This window comes from Ursus americanus, chromosome 27 (assembly GCF_024610735.1).
Source record: "Ursus americanus isolate L20-20 chromosome 27, mUrsAme1.1.p, whole genome shotgun sequence".
Classification (NCBI taxonomy): domain Eukaryota; kingdom Metazoa; phylum Chordata; class Mammalia; order Carnivora; family Ursidae; genus Ursus; species Ursus americanus.
In genome coordinates, this window is record NC_142153.1 from 7,299,290 (window position 1) to 7,324,123 (window position 24,834).

The 24,834-nt window shown below is 41.2% G+C and overlaps 1 protein-coding gene across 1 annotated transcript; it reads right to left on the reverse strand.

Moving 5' to 3' along the window:
• Positions 1-5,948: 5,948 nt before the first annotated feature.
• On the reverse strand, positions 5,949-23,130 carry LOC148107606 (large ribosomal subunit protein eL15-like). Its single transcript, XM_087856314.1, is given in 5 exon segments — positions 5,949-6,045; positions 16,838-16,923; positions 22,433-22,721; positions 22,933-23,073; positions 23,075-23,130. Coding segments are annotated over 5 exon segments (669 nt in total).
• Between the last annotated feature and the right edge of the window lie 1,704 nt (positions 23,131-24,834).

Consider the following 24,834-nt stretch of genomic DNA (forward strand, 5'->3'; position numbering starts at 1 on the left):
GAAAGCTACATTATTTGCACAAAGGTACACAATAGCACTCAGTAGATTTGGATTTAATTCTAAGTAATTAAACTTAAAAAACAACAGAACGCAGAAATTGACTTGAGTTTCAACTATTTCTTTTTTTTTAGTTTAAATTCAATTAGCCAACATATAGACCATTATTAGTTTCAGATGTAGAGGTCAATAATTCATCAGTTGTGTATAATACCCAGTGCTCATCACGTCATGTGCCCTTCTTAATGCCCATCACCAGTTACCCCATCCCCCCACTCCCTCCCCTCCAGCAACCCTCAATTTTTTTCCTAGATTTAAGAGTCTCTCCTGGTTTTTCTCCCTCTCTGATGACTTCCCATTCAGTTTTCCCTCCCTTCCCCTATGATCCTCTGTACTGTTTCCTATACTCCACATATGAGTGAAACCATGTGATAATTATCTTTCTCTGACTTACTTATTTCCATCACCATAATACCCTCCAGTTCCATCCACATTGATGTAAATGGTAAGTATTCATCTTTTCTGATGACTGAGTAATATTCCATTCCATATGTATCTCACATCCTCTTTCTCTTTCTACAGTTTGGCTATTGTGGATATTGATGCTATGAATATTGGGGTTCAGTTGTCCCTTTGGATCAATACATTTTTTATCTTTGGGGTAAACACCTAGTAGTACAATTGCTGGGTCAAGAAGTGGCTCTATTTTTAACTCATTGAGAACCTCCATACCATTTTCCAGAGTGGCTGGCTGTACCAGCTTGCATTCCCAACAGTGTAGGAGGGTTCCCCTTTCTCCACATCCTCGCCAACATTTCTTGTTTCCTGAATTCTCAATTTTAGCCATTCTGACTGGTATGAGGTAGTATCTCGTTATGGTTTTGATTTGTATTTCCCTGATGCAAAGTGATGTTGAGCATTTTTTCATGTGTCTGTTGGGCATTTGTATGTCTTCTTTGGAAAACTGTCTGTTCGTGTCTATTGCCCATTTCTTTAATGAAAAATTTTTATTATATTATGTTAGTCACCATACAGTACATCCCAAGTTTTTTATGTAAAGTTCCATGATTCATTACTTGCGTAAAACACCCAGTGCACCATATTGCCCATTTCATGACTGGATTATTTGTTTTTTGGGTGTTGAGTTTGATAAATTCTTTATAGATCTTAGATACTAGCCCTTTATCTGATATGTCATTTGCAAATATCTTCTCCCACTGCATAGTTTGCCTTTTAGTTTTGTTGACTGTTTTCTTTGCTATGCAGAAGTTTTTTTCTTGATGAAGTCCCAGCAGTTAATTTTTGCTTTTGTTTCCCTTGCCTTTGGAGGTGGTTTAGCAAGAAGTTGCTGCAGCCAAGGTCAAACAGGTTGCTGCCTGTGTTCTCTTCAAGGACTGTGATGGATTCCTGTCTCACATTTGGGTCTTCCATCCATTTTGAGTTTATCTTTGTGTGTGGTGTAAGAAAATGGTCCAGTTTCATTCTTCTACATGTGGCTGTCCAATTTTCCCAACACCATTTGTTGAAGAGACTGTCCTTTTTCCATTGGATATTCTTTTCTGCTTTGTCAAAGATTAGTTGACCATAGAGTTGAGAGACCATTTCTGAGTTCTCTATTCTATTCCATTGATATATGTGTCTGTTTTTGTGCCAGTGTCACACTGTCTTGATGATTATAGCTTTGTAATAGAGCTTGAAGTCTGGCATTGTGAAGCCACAAGCTTTGGTTTGTTTTTCAACATTCCTCTGCTATTCTGGTTCCATACAAATTTTAGGATTATTTGGTCCATTTCTGTGAAAAATGTCGATGGTATTTTTATAGGGATTGCACTGAATGTGTAGATTGCTCTGGGTAGCATAGACATTTTAACAGTATTTATTCTTCCAATCCATGAACATGGAATGTTTTTCCATTTCTTTGTGTCTTCCTCAATTTTTTTATAAGTGTTCTGCAGTTTGTAGAGTATAGATCCTTTACCTCTTCGGTTAGGTTTATTCCTGGGTATCTAATGGTTTTTGGTACAATTGTAAATGGGATTGGTTCTTTAATTTCCCGTTCTTATGTCTCATTGTTAGTGTACAGAAATGCAACTGATTTCTGTGCATCGATTTTGTATCCTGCCATGTTGCTGAATTTCTGTATGAGTTCTAGCAATTTTGGGGTGGAGTCCTTTGAGTTTTCCATATAAAGTGAGAATTTGACTGTGACGAGTGAGAATTTGACTTTTTCTTTGTCAATTTGAATGCCTTTTATTTCTTTTTGTTGTCTGATTGCTGAGGCTAGGACTTCTAGTACTATGTAAAACAACAGTGGTGAGAGTGGGCATCCCTTCCTGTTTCTGACCTTAGGGGAAAAGCTTTCAGTTTTTCCCTCATTGAAAATGATATTTCTATGGGCTTTTCGTAGTTGGCTTTTATGATATTGAGGTATCGTCCCTCTATCCCTACACTGTGGAGAGTTTTTCAGGAAAGGATGCTGTATTTTGTCAAATGTTTTTTCTGCATCAATTGAGAGGATCATATGGTTCTTGTCCTTTCTTTTATTAATGTGATGTATCACGGAGTTTCAACTATTTCTGTCTTCAGCTCTGCAATGACTCTCTAAATAGCTTGTCACATTCAGTATCAACTCCCCAGCTTAGCACTTGATGTCTTTGCTAATCTGACCCTATTTCTTATTCTCTCTCAGGACATCAGTCATAAATTTTTAAGTCTATCATGATATTTTCTTACTGTCCCTCAGCTAGAATTTCCTTTCCACTTAGGTAAGTTCTATTTTTCCTTAGTGGAAAGTGGTAGCTTGAAGTTAAGTGTATATTCTGACCTGTCTGAACATATTTGTTAATGATGGACAAGGACTTCAGGGGTGAATTTACATAAATATTTGGGGCTGGAAGAAAGGAAGAGATAGTACATGGGTCTGAGACAATATTTGCCCCCTTCTAGCCCCATGGACTGATACTGAGCTTTATGAAGCAAGGGATACAGGCAGAAGCAATAAAATCTCCTTTCTTGAGAAACCATAGCACACAAGAGCCCAAAGAGTTTACTTCAATGCCCAAATGATACATTGTTAAATCGGAATAAGTTAGATGCATGTTCATACCCTTGGGGGGGGGGGGAGGAATCTCCTGATCCTTCAAAATGTCCATCTCTCTAGATGAAAGTGTTGCTTAGTGCCAGCAGACCTCCTTGGGTCCATGTCTATGCTGGATTCGGCTTAGTTGTGGGAAGAGCAACAATGTCACTAAAAGTGATGAGTGACCACCCCTAAATGACCTCACAGGTAACCAACATCAAGAAGTACAAAACTATGGGGGTGCCTGGGTGGCACAGTCAGTTAATCATCTGACTTTTGGTTTTGGCTCAGGTTGTGATCTCATGGTTGTGGGATTGAGCCTGGCACTGGACTCCATGCTCAGTGCAGAGTCTGCTTGAGATTCTTTCTCCATCTTTGCCCCCCCTCCCGATAATGCTCTCTCAATCCCTGAAATAAATAAATAAATCTTTTTTAAAAAAATATATGAAACTATGGGGGCGCCTGGGTGGCACGGCGGTTGGGCGTCTGCCTTCGGCTCAGGGCGTGATCCCGGCGTTATGGGATCGAGCCCCACATCAGGCTCCTCTGCTATGAGCCTGCTTCTTCCTCTCCCACTCCCCCTGCTTGTGTTCCCTCTCTCACTGGCTGTCTCTATCTCTGTCAAATAAATAATAGTAAATAAAATCTTTAAAAAAATATATATATATATGAAACTATGGACCTGAGAAACTTCAGGGAGTACAGGTGAAACATTCTCTGTTGATTCACAGAAATATTTGGATGAGATTTTGCAAGGGACTGAGTTCCTCCAATGTGAGAGGGCACAAGTCAGTCAAGATGAATTTATTATTATTAATGTGACTCATTAGCATGCATGGGTGATAGACGATAGAGGGAAATTGAATTATAATTTGAATTCTATCCACTCTACCAAATGTATCTATCGCTCTACTCCATGTTTATTTCTTCTTCACTTTGTATTGTTCTTTCTTTGTGCAATTTTTTACAGCTAAATATAAATTCATCAGGACTAGTAGTCATACATGTTTCTTTCTTGTTATTGGTCAAAATGCCTAGCATCGGGATTATTTACTCCAGCTTTTCTGGTTTATGGTCACAGTTCATAGAAGTTAAGTCACTTGCCCACGTTATAGCTCAAGTTAGAAGGAACAGCTGAGTGGTATTCAAGTTGTCCGAATTACAAATCTTGTTTTTTTTTAATTATTCCTCTTTACCTACTAACTCACTACACATCTTCCCCATAGGCAGCTGGAAGTGCTATTAAGCAGCAAAATGACCACAAGGCAGCTAGTCTAAAGCCAAAGGAAAGGTAATTAACAATGGTTAGGTTTCTACTCTGTATCAGGAACTGTTCTAAGTAATTTGCCCATTTAACTTGCTTGGTCTTTATAGTAACGTGTATAGATGTTACTATCATTATTTTATGAATCTAGGTCTGTCTGATTAAAATTCCCTGCTGAAGAAGCCACAAAACATACCACTGATCTTTAAATGATCAGGAGGTACCATGAACACACAACTTTCTTGTGCCTGAGTTTTCAGAGATTTGTAGATATCATCAAAGAAGTTCAAGTAGCAAAAATCTGTCAGGCGTCTCTCTAAAGTGCATATTTCCCAAAGTAAACCCCGTGGCTATTAAGATTTGACCGGAGATTTTGCCAAGAGATCGGGATGAACCCAAAAGGACAGTGTGAAGAATTCTTAAATTCCTTTCACATGTGTATAGTTTCTATGTTAGCAAGGAAGCAGCTTTGATCTAACAGAGAGATAACCCAGGAAGTAATTTGGAATTCTTCTACGTATCTATATCATCCTCAGGGCAGAACATAAGGGCATGTCTATTATTTTGATTCACGTGAAAAGAGCAGCATGGGCTCTAGGCAGTGCAGGTTCTTCGACTTCCAATTTGAACAGGGCAGGAAGTAGCTAAACATTAACAAAGTAAGCAAGCTTGTTTGCTGTATAAACTTATGGGGAAGTTTGAGGCTAACTGCAGGAATTCTGAAACTCTTGGGTTTGTACTGTGTGGTTTCCATAACAACTAATGACAGAAAATGAGGCAAAGCGGCATGACTCATATGAAATGTTTCTGTCCAGTTCTCAGAGGCCAAATTTGGTCATTGGGAGACCTTTACAGAATACAGTCATCTCTGTCTCACTCATCACACTCAAAGGGCCAAGTGTTCCTCAGTAAGAGCAGCTTTCTCCATGAGCGGCCGAGGAGGCATGTTCATTCATCTGTGGGGAACAATGGGGAGTCCCTACTAGTCATACTTGGCTACTCCCTCCACTGGTGCCGCTGTCAAAGACTGTGCACTTGTGGGTGATGGAGAACGTCAGAGTGTCCATGGGGACTGATTGGGGTCAGGGCCAGAGGGAATTGGACAGCAGTTTTTAGGGTGGGGGTCAGCAGTGCTGCATGAACCAGCTTCATTTCTATTGGACCAGGGTGGTAGTGGGTGGAAGGGAGAGAATGAGGGGGCTGTTCTAGGTCTTAAAAGAAAGCCTGAAGCTTACTAACAGTCTGAAGTCACCTCCCCACCACCCCTCTCCTACCACGGCTATAAGTCATTTCCAAGGCTGTCCCTTTATCTTCATGCCCTGCTGACCTCTTCTGCTATATCCCAGGGACTTTTTGCACAGCTTCTCTCTTTGACAGATTCTTTTCCTGTTCTGTGCTTCTAGCCACTTCTTCCATAATTTTTATCTTTTCCACATCATTGCTTAAGGCTTCCCTTAATGCTCATTGCCACTATGATTCCCTTACCTTCTCCACTTCCGCCCTTGCTCCTTAGCCTATCCACTTTGCGCATGGCAACCACAGGGAAAAACATGGGCCCATTTTGTCATCTTCTGTGAAATACTTCACTGGCTTTGCACTGCTCTAAGACTAAAGTCCAAACTGCCGGAGCTCTACCCCAGACACCAGGCTTGTCTTCTCCACCAAGCTGCCAAACCAGCTCTCTTGTATCAGGGCCTTTGCATACCTGATGTGGGAAACAAAGACAGAAGGAAAACTATTAAATTTCCTTACTGCCTACAGCCCATTGACAAATCCTTGAAACAGGCAGAGTCACATTCCTCTAGGGACTCAAGTGCCTTGATGTTGACACTTTGCTAAGGGCAAAACACAATCTTAGCCCAACCCCCAGGATCGTGAAAGTCTACTTTAACATATAAAAATTCCTTTGGAAACTTCCTTTATCTCTACCCACCAAGATACATGTTGGCAATCATCCTCCAAGCATATGGCCCACCAATATACATCGGAAGGGTCTCATGACTCAGGTTTTATTAGACAGTAATAAATGACCTTTTCCCAACAACAGCTAGCCCCCTCAAGATCCTGGAAACCTTGCTTCCAACAATCCTTAGGGACTTACACTCTCCCTAACCCCCTCCCAACTTGAAAGTATATAATGGGCCACTCCTCATGACCGAAGTGCAGCTCTTTTTGCCCATGGGTTCTGTCCCTGTGCTTTAATAAAATAACCTTTTTGCATCAAAGACATCGTAAGAATTCTTTCTTGGCCATCGGCTTTGAACCCTAACGTCTTTTCCTACAACAATACCTAGCCTTTCACACACCCAGGACCTCTGTCTCTTCCTCCCGTTCACCTGCCTGTGCCTGAGACATCCTTTAGATCTCACTTGGAAGTCCTTTTTCAGTAAGGCCCAATGTAAATGAGGTCTTCCCTGATACTGTCCCTCATAGCAACCTGTACTTCAGACCCATTACCATATTCTGAAATGATACATTCCTTTATATTTGTGACTCCTATTTGTTCCTGCAAACCCAACTTCATACCCATGCCTAGCCCAGTATCTGGCTACATACATGTTAGTATGTAGGAACTACAGACACAGCACTGACATTGAATTCGATTCCTCTCACTTAAACACAGTGGGGTAGGTGTAGGAAGATGGAGTATTAATACTTCTAAGAGTGGTGCCTGGGTGGCTTAGTCGGTTAAGCATCTGTCTTCCGCTCAGGTCATCATCCCGGAGTCACAGGATCGAGTCCCACATCAGGCTCCCCACTCAGCGAGGAGTCTGCTTCTCCCTCTGATCCTCCCCCTTCTCATGCTCTCTGTCTCCGTCTCTCTCTCTCTCAAATAAATAAATAAAAATCCTTAAAACAAAACAAAAAACACTCCTAGGTACTGCTTGTCCTCAGGTAAGATGACAAAAGCACAGGAGGCAAACTCTATCCCTTATCTCACTATATTTGGATCCTGCTGAATCACGGAAAAGGCTATTCAGAGAAGGTTTGTGATGCAAGCTCTCCATTATCTTATGCACAGAGGAAATGGCCACACTTGTTCTGGCAAAGCCTGGTTTTGAATCATTTCCTGTTCACTCTGGAGACGCCTTGAGTGCAGTACCAGACTTACTTGCGAAGGATGTCAGTCTTTAGCAGGTCAGTTTGCCTCTGTGATGTCAGTTCTGCGTTGCAGAGAGAACGTCCATAATGCAAGTCCATTTCTCAGGGAAGCCCTGGGATTTGAAGTTGGTGAGTCAGTTCGAGACTGACTCACACAGTTGGCCAAAGAGACGGTCCCTGAAAAACATTTTATATGGTGATAATCTGCCTTGATTTTTTCTAGAGCAATGGTAAGATTACAGAATAAATTCATTCAGAAGGATTTTTAATCATAATCAATGATGAAAATGGAAGTCTTTGGAAACTGAAATGCTGATTGTTTCCATTCCAATGTCTTCAGATGGGAATCAGAATAAAGGGATTAGAGCAAGAGGATTGGAAACGATTGAACAGGTTCTCCTTAGCTCATTTATTAAAGAATGAGGCTCTGAAATAGGCGAAATTCTCTCCATTATTGAATAAGGAAAATGCAGCTGAGAGGTTAAGTGACTTGACCTGTGTCACATAACGAGGGAGGGACGGCACCAGGATAGAAATGCAGAGCATGGCCTCATTCAGTGTCCAGTTCTGCTCTGAATGCAGTGCTCTCAGGGGAATCCGGACCTGCATTTAACCCAAAGAAACCGTTTGTTTACATATCCAATATAATCGAAATGTTGAGAAATAACGTGGAAATGTTTTCCTTTCTAAAATATTAAGTTAGAATAATTGGAATGAAGTGTGCCATTCTCTTTATTGCATAACAGGTTTTAGCATGAATCATTTGAAATTGACATTTTTTGTAACTCAAAGGCAGTCAAATATTGGCAATTTCAAATCGCATTTGTCTTTGAATTGTCTCTGCTGACATCGCTGAAGTTTACCTCTATTTTTAGCACTCAGCACATGGCCAATTACAATGTGGAAACCCAGTAAACATTTACTGAAGGAATGAGCAAAGCTCAGTGATACTGTCTGAGATGCAGACATCCTTGCCTGTTACACTTTTTACACAGAGAAATATTTTAATAAAATTGATGGTAGCTTTCTAAAGGCTTCTGGTGCAGAGGAAAGTATGGGGGCTCTGGAGTCAGGAAGACAAGTCAGACTTTCACCTCTTGGGCTCACTACAGGAGACCTTGGGCAAGTTACTTATCTGTTTTCCTGCTGAGCTCTCTTGTTTGTAAAGTGGGACCGACGATAGCTACCTACCAGGATCGCTCACTGTATCAAAAGAGATTCCATTTCTACTGAGCAGGGCCCTGTTATTCCTGACTCAGATCCCTACCCTGAAATCACCACTTAAAAATAAGTGCTACTACTTAATTCTTCAGAGAAAAACGTGGAGTCCTAACTAGTTTATTGTTTGTGACACTGGCTTTGGCTAGGCCACAGTGATTAAAATGCTTAAAGGACAATGGAATGTGTCGAATTATTTTTTAGTGATCATTCAAATAAAAATAAAGAAGGAAGCTATATTTCCCAAGTATGAATTGTACGGATACCTTAATATACTAGTAGACCCTAGTAGTGTCAACAAATTCCAGAAAGTAAAAATTCCAGTTGCTTTTGCTTTGTGGGAGATGTATCTTTGCAATAAGACATTCTATTTTAATGCTGTGAAATGGTAAACTTCCTGTGCTCTGAGTTCATTATCATTGCTCCGCCCTGTGAAGATGATAATGGTCAGCAAAACAGAGCTATTTTGGTACCAAGTAAGGCTGCAAAATCTTCCTCATCAGCAAAATTGAAGGGAGAGGCAAGGAAAAAGCTTTTATGTTTGCAATTAAATGGGTCTCCTTTGATATTTAATAGTAAAAAAACAAAGCCTTTTGTTGATCTAAAACAATCTGGTATTTTAGGGGAAAAAATTCATGTGGAAAAAATGCCTTAGATGTTGTTTTGCTGCTATGTATGAAGATACACTTAGTGAAAAAAAATTAATATGTATACATTATAAGGGAAGATTTTTGGATTATTTTTGACCCTTTTTTCTTGAGTGGAAATACCCAGGATATTGTTCATTTGTTTGTTTTATTCCAAAAAAAAAAAAGATCTTAGCATAGCTTTAATTACTTCACTTTTTAGGGGTTAGCACTTGTTTTTACAAAATTGAAATTCAGAATTGAAATTTCTCTCTTCATTTAGCATTCAGCAAATATTTATTGATTATTGCTATGTGGGCAACACAGGCCTGGGCTCGGAGGACTCGGTGGCCTACAAGAAAAAAAGTGTCTTGCCCAGGTGCCTGGGTGGCTCAGTCGTTAAGTGTCTGCCATCGGCCCAGGACCTGATCCCAGGGTCCCTGCTCCGCTGGGAGCCTGTTTCTTCCTCTCCCACTCCCCCTGCTTGTGTTCCCTCTCTCGCTGGCTGTCTCTCTCTCTCTGTCAAATAAATAAATAAAATCTTAAAAAAAAAAGGTGTCTTGCCTTCATTAAGTTTATATTCTAGGTGTCTTCTCCCACCCTGATAACTGTAATCTGTTTTGTTGTAATTCCTGAGCAAATATTTATTAAGGCCCAATTCTGTGACAGACACCATCCTGGAGTTTGGATGAATTAGATCAAGTCTGAGTCTTTTCTTCAAGGAGGTAAGGATTAGGGAAAATTAGGGAAAACGGGGGGGGGGGGGGTGCTTAAAGAGAGACACCCACCGCCAGGCAGTTCAAAGGAAACAAACACTGATGTACAAGCCTGAAGTGTAGGAACTCCCTCCATGGGGCAGAAGTTTGACTCAGCCCACAAAGGACAGGGAGGATTTGAGACCCTGGGGAATAGGGTGTTTTAGAGCTGCCACAGTCCTGCCGCTCCAGGCTGGGTTTGCAGAGCAGCAGCCCTGGGAGCTTCTCCGTAATGCAGAATCCCAGGCATCCCGCTGACTTCCTAATCTCCTTCGTTTTTTTTCTTTGTTTGTTTGTTTAACATATAATGTATTATTTATTTCAGGGGTACAGGTCTGTGATTCATCAGTCTTACACAACACTCAGCGCTCACCACAAAACATACCCTCCCCAATGTCCATCACCCAGCCACCCCATCCCTCCCACCCCCTCCACTCCAGCAACCCTCAGTTTGTTTCCTGAGATTAAGTGTCTCTTATGGTTTGTCTCCCTCTCTGGTTTCATGTTGTTTCATTTTTCCTCTCTTTCCCAATGATCCCCTGCCTTGTTTCTCAAATTCCACGTATCAGTGAGATCATATAATTGTCTTTCTCTGAGTGACTTATTTCGCTTAGCACAATGCCCTCTAGTTCCATCCATGTCTTTGCAAATGGCAAGATTTCATTTTTGATGGCTGCATAATATTCCATTGTATGTATATATACCACATCTTTATCCATTCATCTGTTGATGGACATCTGGGCTTTTTCCACAGTTTGGCTATATGTACATTGCTGCTATAAACATTGGGGTGCAGGTACCCCTTCAGATCACTACATTTTTATATTTGGGGTAAATACCCACAAGTGCAATTGCTGAGTCATAGGGTAGTTTTATTTCCAACTTTTTGAGGCACCTCCATACTGTTTTCCAGAGTGGCTGCACCAGCTTGCATTCCCACCAACAGTGTAGGAGGATTCCCCTTTCTCTGCATCTTCGCCAACATCTGTTGTTTCCTGACTTGTTAATTTTAGCCATTCTGACTGGTGTGGGATGGTATCTCTTTGTGGTTTGGATTTGTATTTCCCTGATGCCGAGTGATGTTGAGCACTTTTTCATGTGTCTGTTGGCCATTTGGATGTCTTCTTTGCAGAAATGCCTGTTTATGTCTTCTGCTCATTTCTTGATTGGATTATTTGTTCCTTGGATGTTGAGTTTGATAAGTTCTTTATAGATTTTGGATACCAGCCCTTTATCTGATATGTCATTTGCAAATATCTTCTCCCATTCTGTAGGTTGTCTTTGGGTTTATTGACTGTTTCCTTTGCTGTGCAAAAGCTTTTTATCTTGATGAAGTCCCAGTAGATCATTTTTGCCCTTGCTTCCTTTGCCTTTGGCAATGTGTCCAGGAAGAAGTTGCTGCGGCCGAGGTGGAAGAGGTTGCTGCCTGTGTTCTCATCAAGGATTTTGATGGATTCCTATCTCACATTTAGGTCTTTCATCCATTTTGAGTCTATTTTTGTGTATGGTGTAAGGAAATTGTCCAGTTTCATTCTTCTGCATGTGGCTATCCAATTTTTCCAAAACCATTTGTTGAAGAGACTGTCTTTTTTCCATTGGATATTCTTTCCTGCTTTGTCAAAGATTAGTTGACCATAGAGTTGAGAGACCATTTCTGAGTTCTCTATTCTATTCCATTGAACTATGTGTCTGTTTTTGTGCCAGTGTCACACTGTCTTGATGATTACAGCTTTGTAATAGAGGTTGAAGTCTGGAATTGTGATGCCACCAGCTTTGGTTTTCTTTTTTTCCTTCATTTTAACAAGATCCCAGGTGATTTGTATGCACACTAAAGTTTGCAAAGCCCTAGGCTAGAACACAGAGGATGATGAATGTGGGCCTGTCTGTAGATAATGCCTTGGGCCAGAAAGGCTGGAGCACAGAGCAGGTGTGCACAGCAGCCAGATTGGACATTGTGAGAAAAGGTTGTAGAGGAGTCAGAGCAGAAATCTCTAGTCAACCTGGGGCATGAGCAAATTCCAGCTAATTAATAGTTCCCTAGGCAGAAGCACCCACTTCCTCTTCTGAGTTATAATTGCTATTGTGTGTATTTTTCTTTTGTTGTGCTTACTGCCCTATGTTATCATTATTTGTTTATGTGCCTGTCCTCCTCTGCCCTCTCCCAGCCCCACGGCTAATACTTTAAAGATTTTATTCATTGATTTTTGAGAGAGAGAGAGAGCACGTGAGTGGGGGGGGAGGGGCAGAGGCAGAGGGAGAGAGAGAATCTCAAGCAGACTCCACACTACACTTGGAGCCCATGGTGGGGCTCAATCCTACCACCCCAATATTACTACCTGAGTTAAAATCAAGAGTCAGGCTCTTAACTGATTGAGACACCCAGGCTAATATTTTAAAGCAGAACCTACTCATCTTTGTGTCCCCTGAACCACATATTCAGAAATGACTGAACTGACCTAATAAGTTTTAGCTATGCAATCATTAAGAGTGAGGCCTTAGCTTATTCCCAAATTGCGTATAGCTCAATATTGTAGTTAAACAGAGCTGTCAAACATACATTTATTTATTATTTGCTTGCTTATTTATTTGTTTACGTACTTATTCACTTACTGATACAATATTTACTGAATGTCAGGCATTTTCTACCTTCCCTTCTTTGTGCCTAAGAATTTTTCCTTTCTACTGCTTCTCAGCATCCCTGTCCCTACTCCCATCTTACTGCCCCAGACAAAGCGTGTAATTATTGATTACATCATCAGCAACATACTCTGCTTACTGAGCACCTTCTCAACAGAAAGTAAGGTTTCCACTTCCACTGACATATTAAAAACATTACTAGCAATTAATGGCACAACATGCCAATGCCCAGTGTGGTTGGGAGAATGACTAGCCATGCTTAGAATGAGTTAAAGTTTCACAAAAAGCTCCCTAAGAAATGAGTTCTAATATAGGACAGGGGAGAGTGGCATTTACACTCTCTAGGGTGAGGCTAGGGTGAGGACAGTTCACGAAGACAGTGAGTGAAAGTGTTGTGAGAGGAACGCTTTATAACAAGTTGCTGGTGGTAATTCATCTGGACAGTCATGGGTGCTGAATAAATAAATACATAGTTTTTGACTGAGTCCATATGAAGGGGATGAGGTAGATTGGTTAAGAGAGACCGAACCATAAAATGGTTTGCATGCCACGCTGATGGAGTTGAACTTGATGCTGTAGGTAGTGGGTAGACTTTGAAAATTTTGAGAAGGAAAGAGTTATGTGTATGGAGTGGCAATTTAGAATGCTAAATCTAGCTACAATGTAAAGGTCACACTGAGGGGCAAGAGCTGAAGGTACTGACCTCCTTCAACAGCAACAACGCTCTAGTGGACTGTGAAAGAGGTCCAGGCAGGGTGACTGTGGCATTGGGGGGAAATTGCTTATTAGAGAAAGAACACAGAAGATTAAGCCAATGCATCTCCAAGTCCTGTTAATAGTTCCTCCCAAAATACCTCTAAAATCCAACTACTTCTCTCCATCTCTGCTCTCATGTACACTAACCTGGACAACTACCGTAGCCCCCTAAAAAGGTGAACACTCTCAAGCTACTGCTACCCACTGGCCCCTTCCACAAAATACGGCCAGACTGACCTGGGTGGCTCAGTCGAATAAGCATCCGGCTCTTGGCTTTGGCTCAGGTCATGATCTTGGGGTCATGAGATAGAGCCCCGAGTTGGGCTCTGTGCTCAGTGCGAAGTCTGCTGGAGATTCTCTCTTCCTCTCTCTCCCTCTGCCCCTCCCACCCCACTCCCTCTTTCTCTTTCTCTTGCTTTCTCTTTCAAATAAATAAATAAATAAATAAATAAATAAATAAATAAATAAAATCTTAAAAAAAAAACCCACATGGTTTATGAATAGTGCCATTCTCCAGTTTGAAATTCTTCAGTGGCTCTATTTACATTATAACACAATGCAAAGTCTGTAACCTGGCCCCCAAATTATTCATCCCTGTTTCTGTCTCCATTTCCAGCACATGCCATTTTTCCCCTACTCGTTGGGCTCTAGCACCACCAGCTCATTCTCATTTTCTTAGACAAGCTATTCTTCTCCAAGCACAGTCTTGTCATAAACTTGTCCCATCCTTTGAAATTCTCTCTTCTTCGTCATTTGTCAGAATAACCGGTATTCATCCTGCACATTGAGGTTTATATTGCAAGTGAAACTTCTAGTCATAGTTGAAGCCTATAAAGTCAGCAGCATTTTGAAAGTCCCCCCAAATAATTAAGAAATTGAATAATGCTAACATTTCAAGAGAAGGGAATACTCTTATGTTTGGTTATGAAAATCCATCCCACATTTTTAACTTCTTTTTTTTAGTTATAGTAAAATATACATAATATGAAATTCATGATTTTAACCACTTTAAATGGTTAAAGTACAGTCACATTGTTGAGCAACCATCACCATCCTCCATCTTCAAAACTTTGTCATCTTTCTGAACTGAAACTCTGTACCCATTAGAAAATAACTGCCTCTCGCTCCCTCAACCCCAGGTTCAGTCTTCAAACTTGAGTGCTCTGAGTACCTCATATATGTGGAATCAGACAGTTCTTATCCTTTTGTGCCTGGCTTATTTCACTTAGCATAATGTCTTCAGTATTCATTCCTATTGTAGCATGGAATTCCCTTCCTTTTTAAAGCTCAACAAAATTTCACTGTATGTGTAGACCATTTTTTGTTTATCCATCCATCCATTGATGAATGGGTATTTGGGTCGTTTCCGCGTTTTGGCTATTGTGGAAAAATACTATTCTGAACATGGATCTACAAATACTTGCTAAAATCCCTGTTTTCAGTTCTTTTGGGTTTATACCCAGAAGTGGAATTGCTGGATCACGTGGTAATTCTATGCTTAATTTTCTGAGGAACTGCCATACTGTTTTCCACAATGGCTGCACCATTCCCACCAGAAACACAAAGGTCCCAGTTTCTCTATATCTTCATCAACAACTTATTATTTTCTGTTTGTTTGCTTGCTTTTTAATAGTAGCCATCCTAACAGAAGTATAGTACATACTGCATTTTTTTTTAATTTATTTATTTGAGAGAGAGAGAGAGAGAGAGAGAGAGAGACAGTGTGCGGAGTTGGGGGGGGGGAATCTGCCCTTGAGCCTCTGAGCTGTGTGATGGGATCTGCCCTTGCGGATCTTGCCTTAGCAAGCAACAGGGTCTAAAACTGTTTTAGGCTTAGTTTTATTCTGGTAATTTCTTTCCAATTTCAGGTGGGTTCTAACAAAAGGTCAGAGGAACAACAGAAGCAGATGGCCTTCCTGAGGCGTATGCCAAAGGAATTCGTTGTGTGTCTTAGGGGTGACGTCTCCACCCATCACACAGCTCAGAGACTCAAGGGCAGATCCCCAACATTGTGCATGTCCCTTCCTGAGCACTCCCTGGCGCAGACTACAAGTCTGACAAGGAAAATGTGCTGTGATCATCACAAGGGGAGAAAGCAGCTGCTCTAAGGTGGAGTCTATTGTCAAGGCTCTCCTGGTAACAAAAAGAGGAAAAGGCCTGTCAAAGCATTTCCTGCCCACAGGAGCCATGTGCTTCCATTAATTCTTCTCCCCAGTCAGTCTGTCTCCCTCAGGCTAATGTCTCTCAATGTCCACTATCCCAGAGAACAGAACGGACAATTTTAGCAGTTAACTTTACACCCGTTCCAAACAGTGGGGTCTTTAACGAGAAGGACTAGCTCAGATGTTCAGTGATGTGTACTTACATCATAGGGAATGAAAGAGTGTGCTTAGGGCAGCAAGGGTTTTTCAGAATTCTGCCTACCCCTGTCAACTGCTTTGGCATTGCGACGGGTATATGGAGATAATGGTGAAGTCGCTGTCCTTCCTGAACCACCAACGGGTTACAGAAAACAATGAATATTCTCTTGAGTATGACTTTGGTAAAATTCATACCTTGTGGAAGAGATTAGCTAGCCCTGAGGGTCAGTGAAAAAATATTTCTAAATGAATAATGAAGTTTTGTGAACCAAATTAACTAGCCACGGGAGTAAGTAAAAAAATATTTCTGAATAAGTGACTGAGTTTTGTGAACTAATCTGGAATTAATCTCAGAGAAGCCCGCCTGGCTTGTGATTGTTATGAATAAGATGAAGCGTAGTTTCTTATACTGCACGTCTCTTCTGGAAAGGAGAGTGCTACAAAGAAGGTGAATGGTGAGCGCTGTGTGTACAAATAAGGGAGATAGCAAGGCAGAACTTGGCAAATGTGTATCTAGCTGTTTCAGGGTGAGATCCCCTAAGTACTAATACGATAGATTGCAAAAACTAGTGGAGGATAATCAAGATTCTCTGGTCAACATCCTGCCCTTCACCAGACACGTGAGTGAGGCTATCCTGCAACATCCAGCCGATGGGTGGCCTGCCAGCTAACCACAGATGTATGAGAGAACCCAACAGAGGACAGCTGAGGACAGGCCGGAAGGATCCCCAGGCTGCCCCACAGAACCATGAGCTGAACAGAGCCGTTGTCATTTTAAGTCACTAAGTACTGGGAGGGCTCGTTAGGCAGTAGAAGCTCAATGTTGCAGTGCTCAGGAGGTAAGACATGTCTGCTGTGAGGCTAGTTCTTACCGAAGCCAGAGTGAAATTGTCCTCGGACCACTGATTCTCCCTTTGCTTTCATGAATAATTTGTCCTCCTGCTTGGCAGTTAAGGTTCTACGAACGGATAAATTGGTGGTCCTCGTCTGTATTGTGGACTGCGAGTTTAATTAGGGTGAATGAGTCTTTCTAAGTCTCTCACCCTTGGTGCCCGCGGTATCGAGTCTCCCGTCTTTCTCGGCTGAGGAGCAGAGTTTTGAGCAGTGATGTGTCCAGCATGTTCCTGCCCTGCCCAAGGACACATTTGTCTAGAATTTTTGCAAACCCATATATCGGCAACATTGAGCTCCTAAATCCAAGAAGAAAAAAAGGATTTGGTTTCTTACATCAGTTTTAAAATAAGAAAAAGCTGTAAAAGAATAAAGGTTCACTGAAATAGGTGTGAAATCTCATCAATGAGATACAAGATCCCAGTCTTGACATCTTTCAAGGATGATGAGGAATCCATCTGCCAGGCTAGGTACTCATGGAAGAATCACATGCCCTTTTGATCCCATGAGAAAGGTGAAGGTGCCAATATCTTCAACATCCAAATGTGTGTAGAATAAAAAAGATAATACTAGTTCATGCCTACCCGATAGGACTATGATCAATTTAAAGTTAAAAACCAGATACTCATGGGGCGCCTGGGTGGCACAGAGGTTAAGCGTCTGCCTTCAGCTCAGGGCGTGATCCCAGCGTTACGGGATCGAGCCTCACATCAGGCTCCTCCACTATGAGCCTGCTTCTTCCTCTCCCACTCCCCCTGCTTGTGTTCCCTCTCTCGTTGGCTGTCTCTATCTCTGTCAAATAAATAAATAAAATCTTTAAAAAAAAAACAAAAAAAAAAAACCCAGATACTCAGATTGTTATTTTGCTATATATTATCCCACATTTACTTGGCTGACTTATTTTATTTTATTTTATTTTATTTTTAATTTTTTTTTTTTTTTAGATTTTATTTATTTATTCGACAGAGAGAGACAGCCAGCGAGAGAGGGAACACAAGCAGGGGGAGTGGGAGAGGAAGAAGCGGCTCATAGCAGAAGAGCCTGATGTGGGACTCGATCCCGTATGCCGGGATCACGCCCTGAGCTGAAGGCAGACAATCAACAGCTGTGCCACCCAGGCGCCCCTTGGCTGACTTATTTTAGTCAATTTATTTTATTAAATGATTGTTTATTGTCACATTAATATGATCCTAATTATATATATATATATATATATATATATATATATATATATATATCTGTGTGTGTGTGTGTGTGTATGTATATGTATATATCCCAATTGAAATTAGAGAATAGTCATGGCATTTGGTTCCTAAAAACATGTTGCAGGCTTTATTCCACAAAGGCTTCCACACTACTCATGCACAGATTCTGGAACTCTCTAAGTCTGTTCTATTCATTCTGAAATCCTTGCTATGTAAGGTAAGATATATAGAATTGCTTTTGTGCCCAGCTCAGTCTGTGTTCAGTCTATTTATCATGTGGGACTTTTTAACCTTCCTAGTATCATCCCCTCCCTAATTCACACTCACCCAAAGGAATGCCAGAGTTGTGGCAGTGACTGGTTAGACCAGGACTCTGAAGCTAGAAGGAGAATGGAGGAAAACTGACCCCTAACTAGAGATACAAAATTATGTCAAGAACAACAGAACCAGACATGATCAGCAAACTCAGTTCACAGATGTTCAGAGAACTTGTTCACTTCCACTGAACATTTTGAAGCCATTCATGTATAATGAAAAGCAAACAACATGCTTAGTGGCAGAAATGCACCAGGGCAGAACGCCTTCCCGGTATCTCTCTTAACATGAGCTATGGCTCATGCCACGGTTCAGTTACTTAACACGAACGGGCCTCTGTTGACTGCTGTTCTTGGAGATGCTAAGGAGACAAAATGGATGCAGATGATTGCATGTTCATTTCATAGACTAATAAGTTGATACATAAAACAAACATGTTATGTTTACGTGACGTGTGTTTGTTCATTCAACAAACATTTATTAAGTATCTACCTCATGTTAGGCTCTGTGGTAGATGCTTCGTAATATTCAACCATAAGCAAAGCACCATCTCTGTCCCCAAGGATCTTACCCTTGTAGGTACTTAACTTCTGGCCATTTTAACATACATTCTCTTATCTTGTGCTTACAACAATCAAGAGAAATAAGTATGGGGGTGTTATGAGTTGAATTGTGTTCCCTCTCTATTCATATGTTAAAATTTTAACACGCAGAACCTTAGAATGTGACTGTTTGGAGACGTGGCCTTCAAAGAGGTGATTAAGTGAAGAAAAGGCCTTTAGGGTGGGCCCTGATCCAATATGAGTGCTGCTCTTAGAAAAAGAGAAGAACAAGTCACGGGGACAGAAGCTCATGTGATGACACAGAGAAAAGATGGCCATCTACAAGGCAAGGACAGAAACCTCAGAAGAAACCAACCCTGCTGCCACTTGAACTTGAATTTGTAGCTTCTAGAAATGTGAAGGAAGAAATGTTCTGTTGTTTAAGCTACCCAGTCTGTGGTACTTTGTATGACAGCCCATGTGGACTGATACAGGAAGGAGGTATTATCCTTGTTTTACAGATGAAAAAGTAAGGCTGAGAGAGAGTAGATAATTTACTCAAAATTTACACCTAATTAGTAAATGGCAGAGGCAGAATTTTCTAATCCAGCTCTTCTTATCCCCTGCGTGTGGCTCTGTTTGTCTTTCTATTGTCTGTTGCACTGCACCTCGAACAATCTAGCCATCTGACCACCAAGACCAGGAAAAGTTGGGAGTAGCTGTTTCTCTTAGAGCACCACCACCTCTGGTCATTTTCTCCTTTACTAATTTCAGATGTCCCTTATCCTGGGTTTCAATCTTCCTGTTCTTCTGCCTACCCGCCCCTTAAAATTAAAACCACATTTTCTCAGTGGAGGATCATTGCTGTTAGGAAGGAGGTGTTTTATTAAATGCTAGTATGCTAAGTTATAAGATTGTTAGTGATGAGTCGTAAACATTTTTTTTAAGACTAACTTTAAAACAATTTCTTGTCTAGACGGAGAAATGAATTCTCTAGGATAGCAGGCATGTGGTAAATATAGTTAGCGGGGAGAAAGTCCTTCTATTCATTTGAAGAATGTATTGTTATTGCTAAGATCATGTGCCTTACGGAAGTTGAGCTAATGGTGATTGGGGGATTTCTTAGAATTTATGAGCATAGGGAAAATAATGGTATTTGATTAGATGAGAGATAATAGAAATAACAAATTACAGGATAAGGCGCTGGTAACATCTTGGGTCAACAGTTTGTTTAGCCAAAAATGTATTGAAGGCTACAGTGTGCCTGGGGAGACACGGATGATTTAAAATGAGCCACGTGCTCATACTGCACACAGTTGGTGACTTTAATCTAGGTCAGTGGTTCTCAAACTGACTTTGCAGCAAAATCACCTAGGGAGTGTTTTAAGAACAGAAATAGCAGGTGACCAGCCCCAGAAATTCTGAGTCATTAAATCCAGGGGCCTGGATTTTAAAATGTTCCCCAAGAGATTCTGATAACAGTAGGTTTGCAAACAACTGCACTGCGGAGGTATTCCACATTTATCAGTCAGGAAAGATGCTCTTAAATAGCCCTTCTATGTACTGTGGCTCCCATGGGCTTTCTGGGATCAGTGGGATTCTCCCAAATCTTTCTGATGATAAAACCTGGGCATAAATAATAAATATGGACAAATTGCAGGAGAATAAGAAGAGAAGGTAGTGAGAGGAAGCAGAAGATTTTCTCCTGGTAAAACTTAGAAGTATCAAAGTAGACAAATATCAGACTGAAATCTAAGGAAAGAAATCACAGAAAAATCATCTATACGCACTGCAAGAGAAAATTCAAGAGAAATTATACTCTCCTTAACATAAGTCCTTACTTGGTCATGATTTTTCAATCAAGGATAGAATTAATATAGCAGGAAAACTCTAACTAATGCCAAAAATCAAATCATTTTTAAGTCTTCCATTACAATTGCCATCAACAGAAGATCTCACTGTAACATAAGAAGTGGTCCCCCACACCTGCTGTTCTTCACAGTTAACCGTGGAACTTCCTAAGACCACCCATCACCAGGCCCCATGCCCAGAGAGGTTGGAACCAGAAATCTGTATTTTTAAAATACTACCTTGAACTTGAACTTGTAGCTTATGATTCTTACCTACAGCCGAGATTGTCTCCGTGGCTCCATCATTGCATGGATGTTGGAGTGTCTAACTATTACCAGCTGACCCCGGGTTGGGCTCCCCCAAACAGAAAAGACGTAGGCTCTTCAAAAACATAGAAGGATCCACAGAAATTTATTTTCCGCACATTCTGCCTTCAGCAACCATGATTAATGATCAACACTTTTTAATTACACTTTCGTTTTATTTAAGAGAAATTCCTGCTGCAGGTGGAATACCACCTGATTCAGTAAGCAGTCCTACCGTGCATGGTGGTATAGTTATTAGCTCCCATTTATGTTGAATCTGAGATCTAGAAGAGGTCACAGACATGGGCCAGTCGGATCTAAGTTTTTTCCCCCCTTACAGATGAAATCTGAAGATAAGAAAGAAATTGGCTTAAGGCACAGTTGGGAAAAACCCCAGAACTCCTGCCTCAATCTGGTGGTATTTGCTCAACACCAGGCTGCTGCTGTCCACAGATGAGGGCATAGAGGCTCAAGAGCACAAACTTCATGCTCTCTTAGGACTGTAAGTGGTGTATGTATGTGCATGTGTATGTGTGTGCACGCATGTGTGTGTATGTATGCGTGTATGTGCATATATGTGTGTGTGCTGTGTAAATGTGTATGCGTATATGTCAATGTGTGTATATGTGTGAATGTGCATACGTGTGTGTTCATGTGTGTGTATGTGTCTATGTAAGCATGTGTGTGTTTGTGTGTGTGTACACACGCACCCAGGGAGCCAGTGTGTGTAAGGGGGGGACGGAGGAAGAAGGTGGCTACAACAAAACTCTTCTGACTACTCAACAAAAGTGTTCCTGATTTTTTTTGAACCATTGCTAACCCATATTGGAAGAGGATGTTTATTTCTAAAATTCTCTTGGACAGTTTTGCTAACCTTGGGTGCATACATTAAAATAGAACACATTTGTGCATGTCTGTAATAATCACTTAAAATATCTGGAAACTTTGTAGAAAAGTTATTTAAGTGAAGAGAGAGCTTAGTAGCCATTTCTTTATATCTGTTAAATAATAAGACTTTATAATGTCCAACACGGTTATAATTTCATAAAAATGTAATAGTGAATATACTAGTTGGGGTTTCCCCAGATCTGGTCTCACAACCCTTTTCCTCATTACCCTTTCCATTTCACCCTCAGTTTCCACACAGCTATGCATTGATTATTAAGCGGCAAACGTCCCTTGTGACTTTTCACCTCAGTAGACCAATGGTGAAGCAACAGAGTTCTGGAAGAATCACTGTAGAATCTACCCATGTTTTCAGCTGCTAGACAGTGAGTGCATTATATATATTTTTTCTTCCCTTCCCTTCCCTTCCCTTCCCTTCCCTTCCCTTCCCTTCCCTTCCCTTCCCTTCCCCTCCCCTCCCATCCCCTTCCCTCTCCTCTCTTCCTTTCCTTTCCTTTCCTTTCCTTTCCTTTCCTTTCCTTTCCTTTCCTTTCCTTTCTTTCCTTTCCTTTCTTTCTTTTTTTTTTTTTTTTGTTGTTGTTCTAAATTGTTTATTAGGTCAGGATTTTGCAAACATTACTTACATTAGCAGTAATATAAAGATGGAGCCAGAGAGTATTGTGTCTTCTCCATGCCCCACAGTGAGAACCACCAATAGCGTGGTGGAATTTGTGACCCTTTCCAGGGCCATGGCTCTTGCCACCTGCAGGTGTTAACCCTCGCATCTCCGTGTGCTGGTGGACTGGTTTGGTGATCCACTGGGTGTCCAAATTTCATCTGATAGCTTTATGGAATGGATCAATGAGGTTAACCTCAACGAATTTGTACATGGAATCTTTACCAACCCAGTAAGAATTCAGGACTCTTGGGGCGCTTCGGTGGCTCAGCCATTAAGCATCTACCTTCGGCTCAGGTCATGATCCCAGGATCCTGGAATCGAGCCCCACATCGGGATCCCTGCTCGGTGGGAAGCCTGCTTCTCCCTCTCACACTCCCCTTGCTTGTGTTCCCTTTCTCGCGGTCTCTCTCTGTCAAATAAATAAATAAAATCTTAAAAAAAAAAAAAAAAGAATTCAGGACTCGCAGAGCCCCACAGTGGCGTCCAGCTTGCTCCTCTACAACAGACTGAAGCCTTGAGGCAAACTCTAGCTGGCAAACACCATGATGGGCAGACTTGCTATAGGTCACAACCTTAGGAACTGGGCATTTGAGGCCATCACGTACCACACAAGTCTGATTGCTTCTTCCTCCATAGCTCCTGGATGTGCTTGTAAGCACCCATGTTTGCTTACCTTTGAGCTGATGGCTACAGCCAGACAGAAAGGAATGTATTATTTTTTCAAAATATTAATCATATCTTTTCCTAGGGTCTGATACACAGTAGTTAGGCAGTAAGTGTCACTCTTCTATTAAAGTCCTTAATGATTCTCTATTACCTTCAGACTAAAATTAATACTCAAGCTTGTCATTTAAAACCCAGTTGCCTTTCTAATTATTGACCCCAAATACTTAGGCCCCTAGCCATACTGAACTGCTTAGAGAGTCTCACCCAATTCACACTCTTTCCTGCCTTCTTGCTTTTGCAAACGTTATACCCAGATGATGAAATAAAATTTTCTCTGTCCACTCTCCTGACTAAATCCTACTTTGAAAATTCTCCATGGACTCTTCTAGGATCTCCCCAGGTGGTGTTAGATTTCATCTCCTTCCACAAACACACACGGACACACACAGACAGACACACACACGCACCTGTGCCCCCATAGCATCCCGTTTTAAACTCCTATCATACATCCCACTGTATTATATTTATTTTGAAAAAACTTCTGGCTCCTCTGATAAGGAGAACAGGGATCCATTCTGACCATGAGGGCCCACGGATGGGTGCCTACAACATTTTCATTGCATGAGTGTATAAGGTACAAACCCTGGTTTCACTCTACAACTCTCAGTGTGTAAGAGAGGGAGTTGCCCAAGCAATACGCCATCTTGGGAAACCCCTATGTGCATTTAGAAGGGTAGTTGAGGTACTCCGAAAGACCATGTAACACCTAGACCATGGCTTCATTAATTGTTCTTTAGTGGAAGCTTTCCATCTTCTGACTACCCTCTACCAATGGGGGGAAATAGCAGTCACTCCTCCATCCTGGGCCCCTTTCTCAGTAAATCCCATCTGTTGGAGTATCCAAAAGCAAACAGCCTTTGCCGTGGGCCACAGTGATGAACAGAGGAGCTCTACTCTGAGTGAATAAAATCATGAATCCGTATTTTCTGATTTCCCCCAATGAGCGAATGGAGACCCAAAATGTTGACTGGCAACTGGAAGAGACATTAGATGTGATCTTTTGTTCCAAGTGTTAACCCAAGGGTTATTTTAACTGCAGACTTGAAAGGCTACATCTAAAAACCCTTGACACAATTAAAATGACTAAACTATGAAGCTTTCCCATATAGAGCAAGTGCCAAATAAACAGACAAAGAGACACAGAGCAGATAAAAGTGATTTCTCAGAGGCCGTGCCTTCCTGTCTTTCTGACTTACTAGCATATAAGTAATTGTCATTTTATAGAAAAAAAGAGAAGCTAAGTTTCTCCTAGAGAAACAGTCTAACCTGTGGCAGGGAATGAGGCTTTGGAGCCAGAATCCCCGGATTTGATTCCTGGCCTCATTAGTGGTGTGTTCTTGAGCTTGTCACTTTATTCCTCTGGCATCAGCGTCATTACACTATAGACACATTACACTATACACACACTGTGACAGTGCTAAGTGATTTAGTGCATTAAAAAACACTTAGAAAACTGTCCTAATGAAATGCAGTTGCTATTATTATGATCCTAATAATACAAATGTTATGAACAACCTATTTCACCTTTGTGTTTTTGCTTTTGTATCTTCAATTGCAATGAGGTGCCTTGAGATACATTTGGCCATCCCCATGCCATAGAACGATTTCTGAGCTGAACCAGTCGTACCTGTCCTAATGATG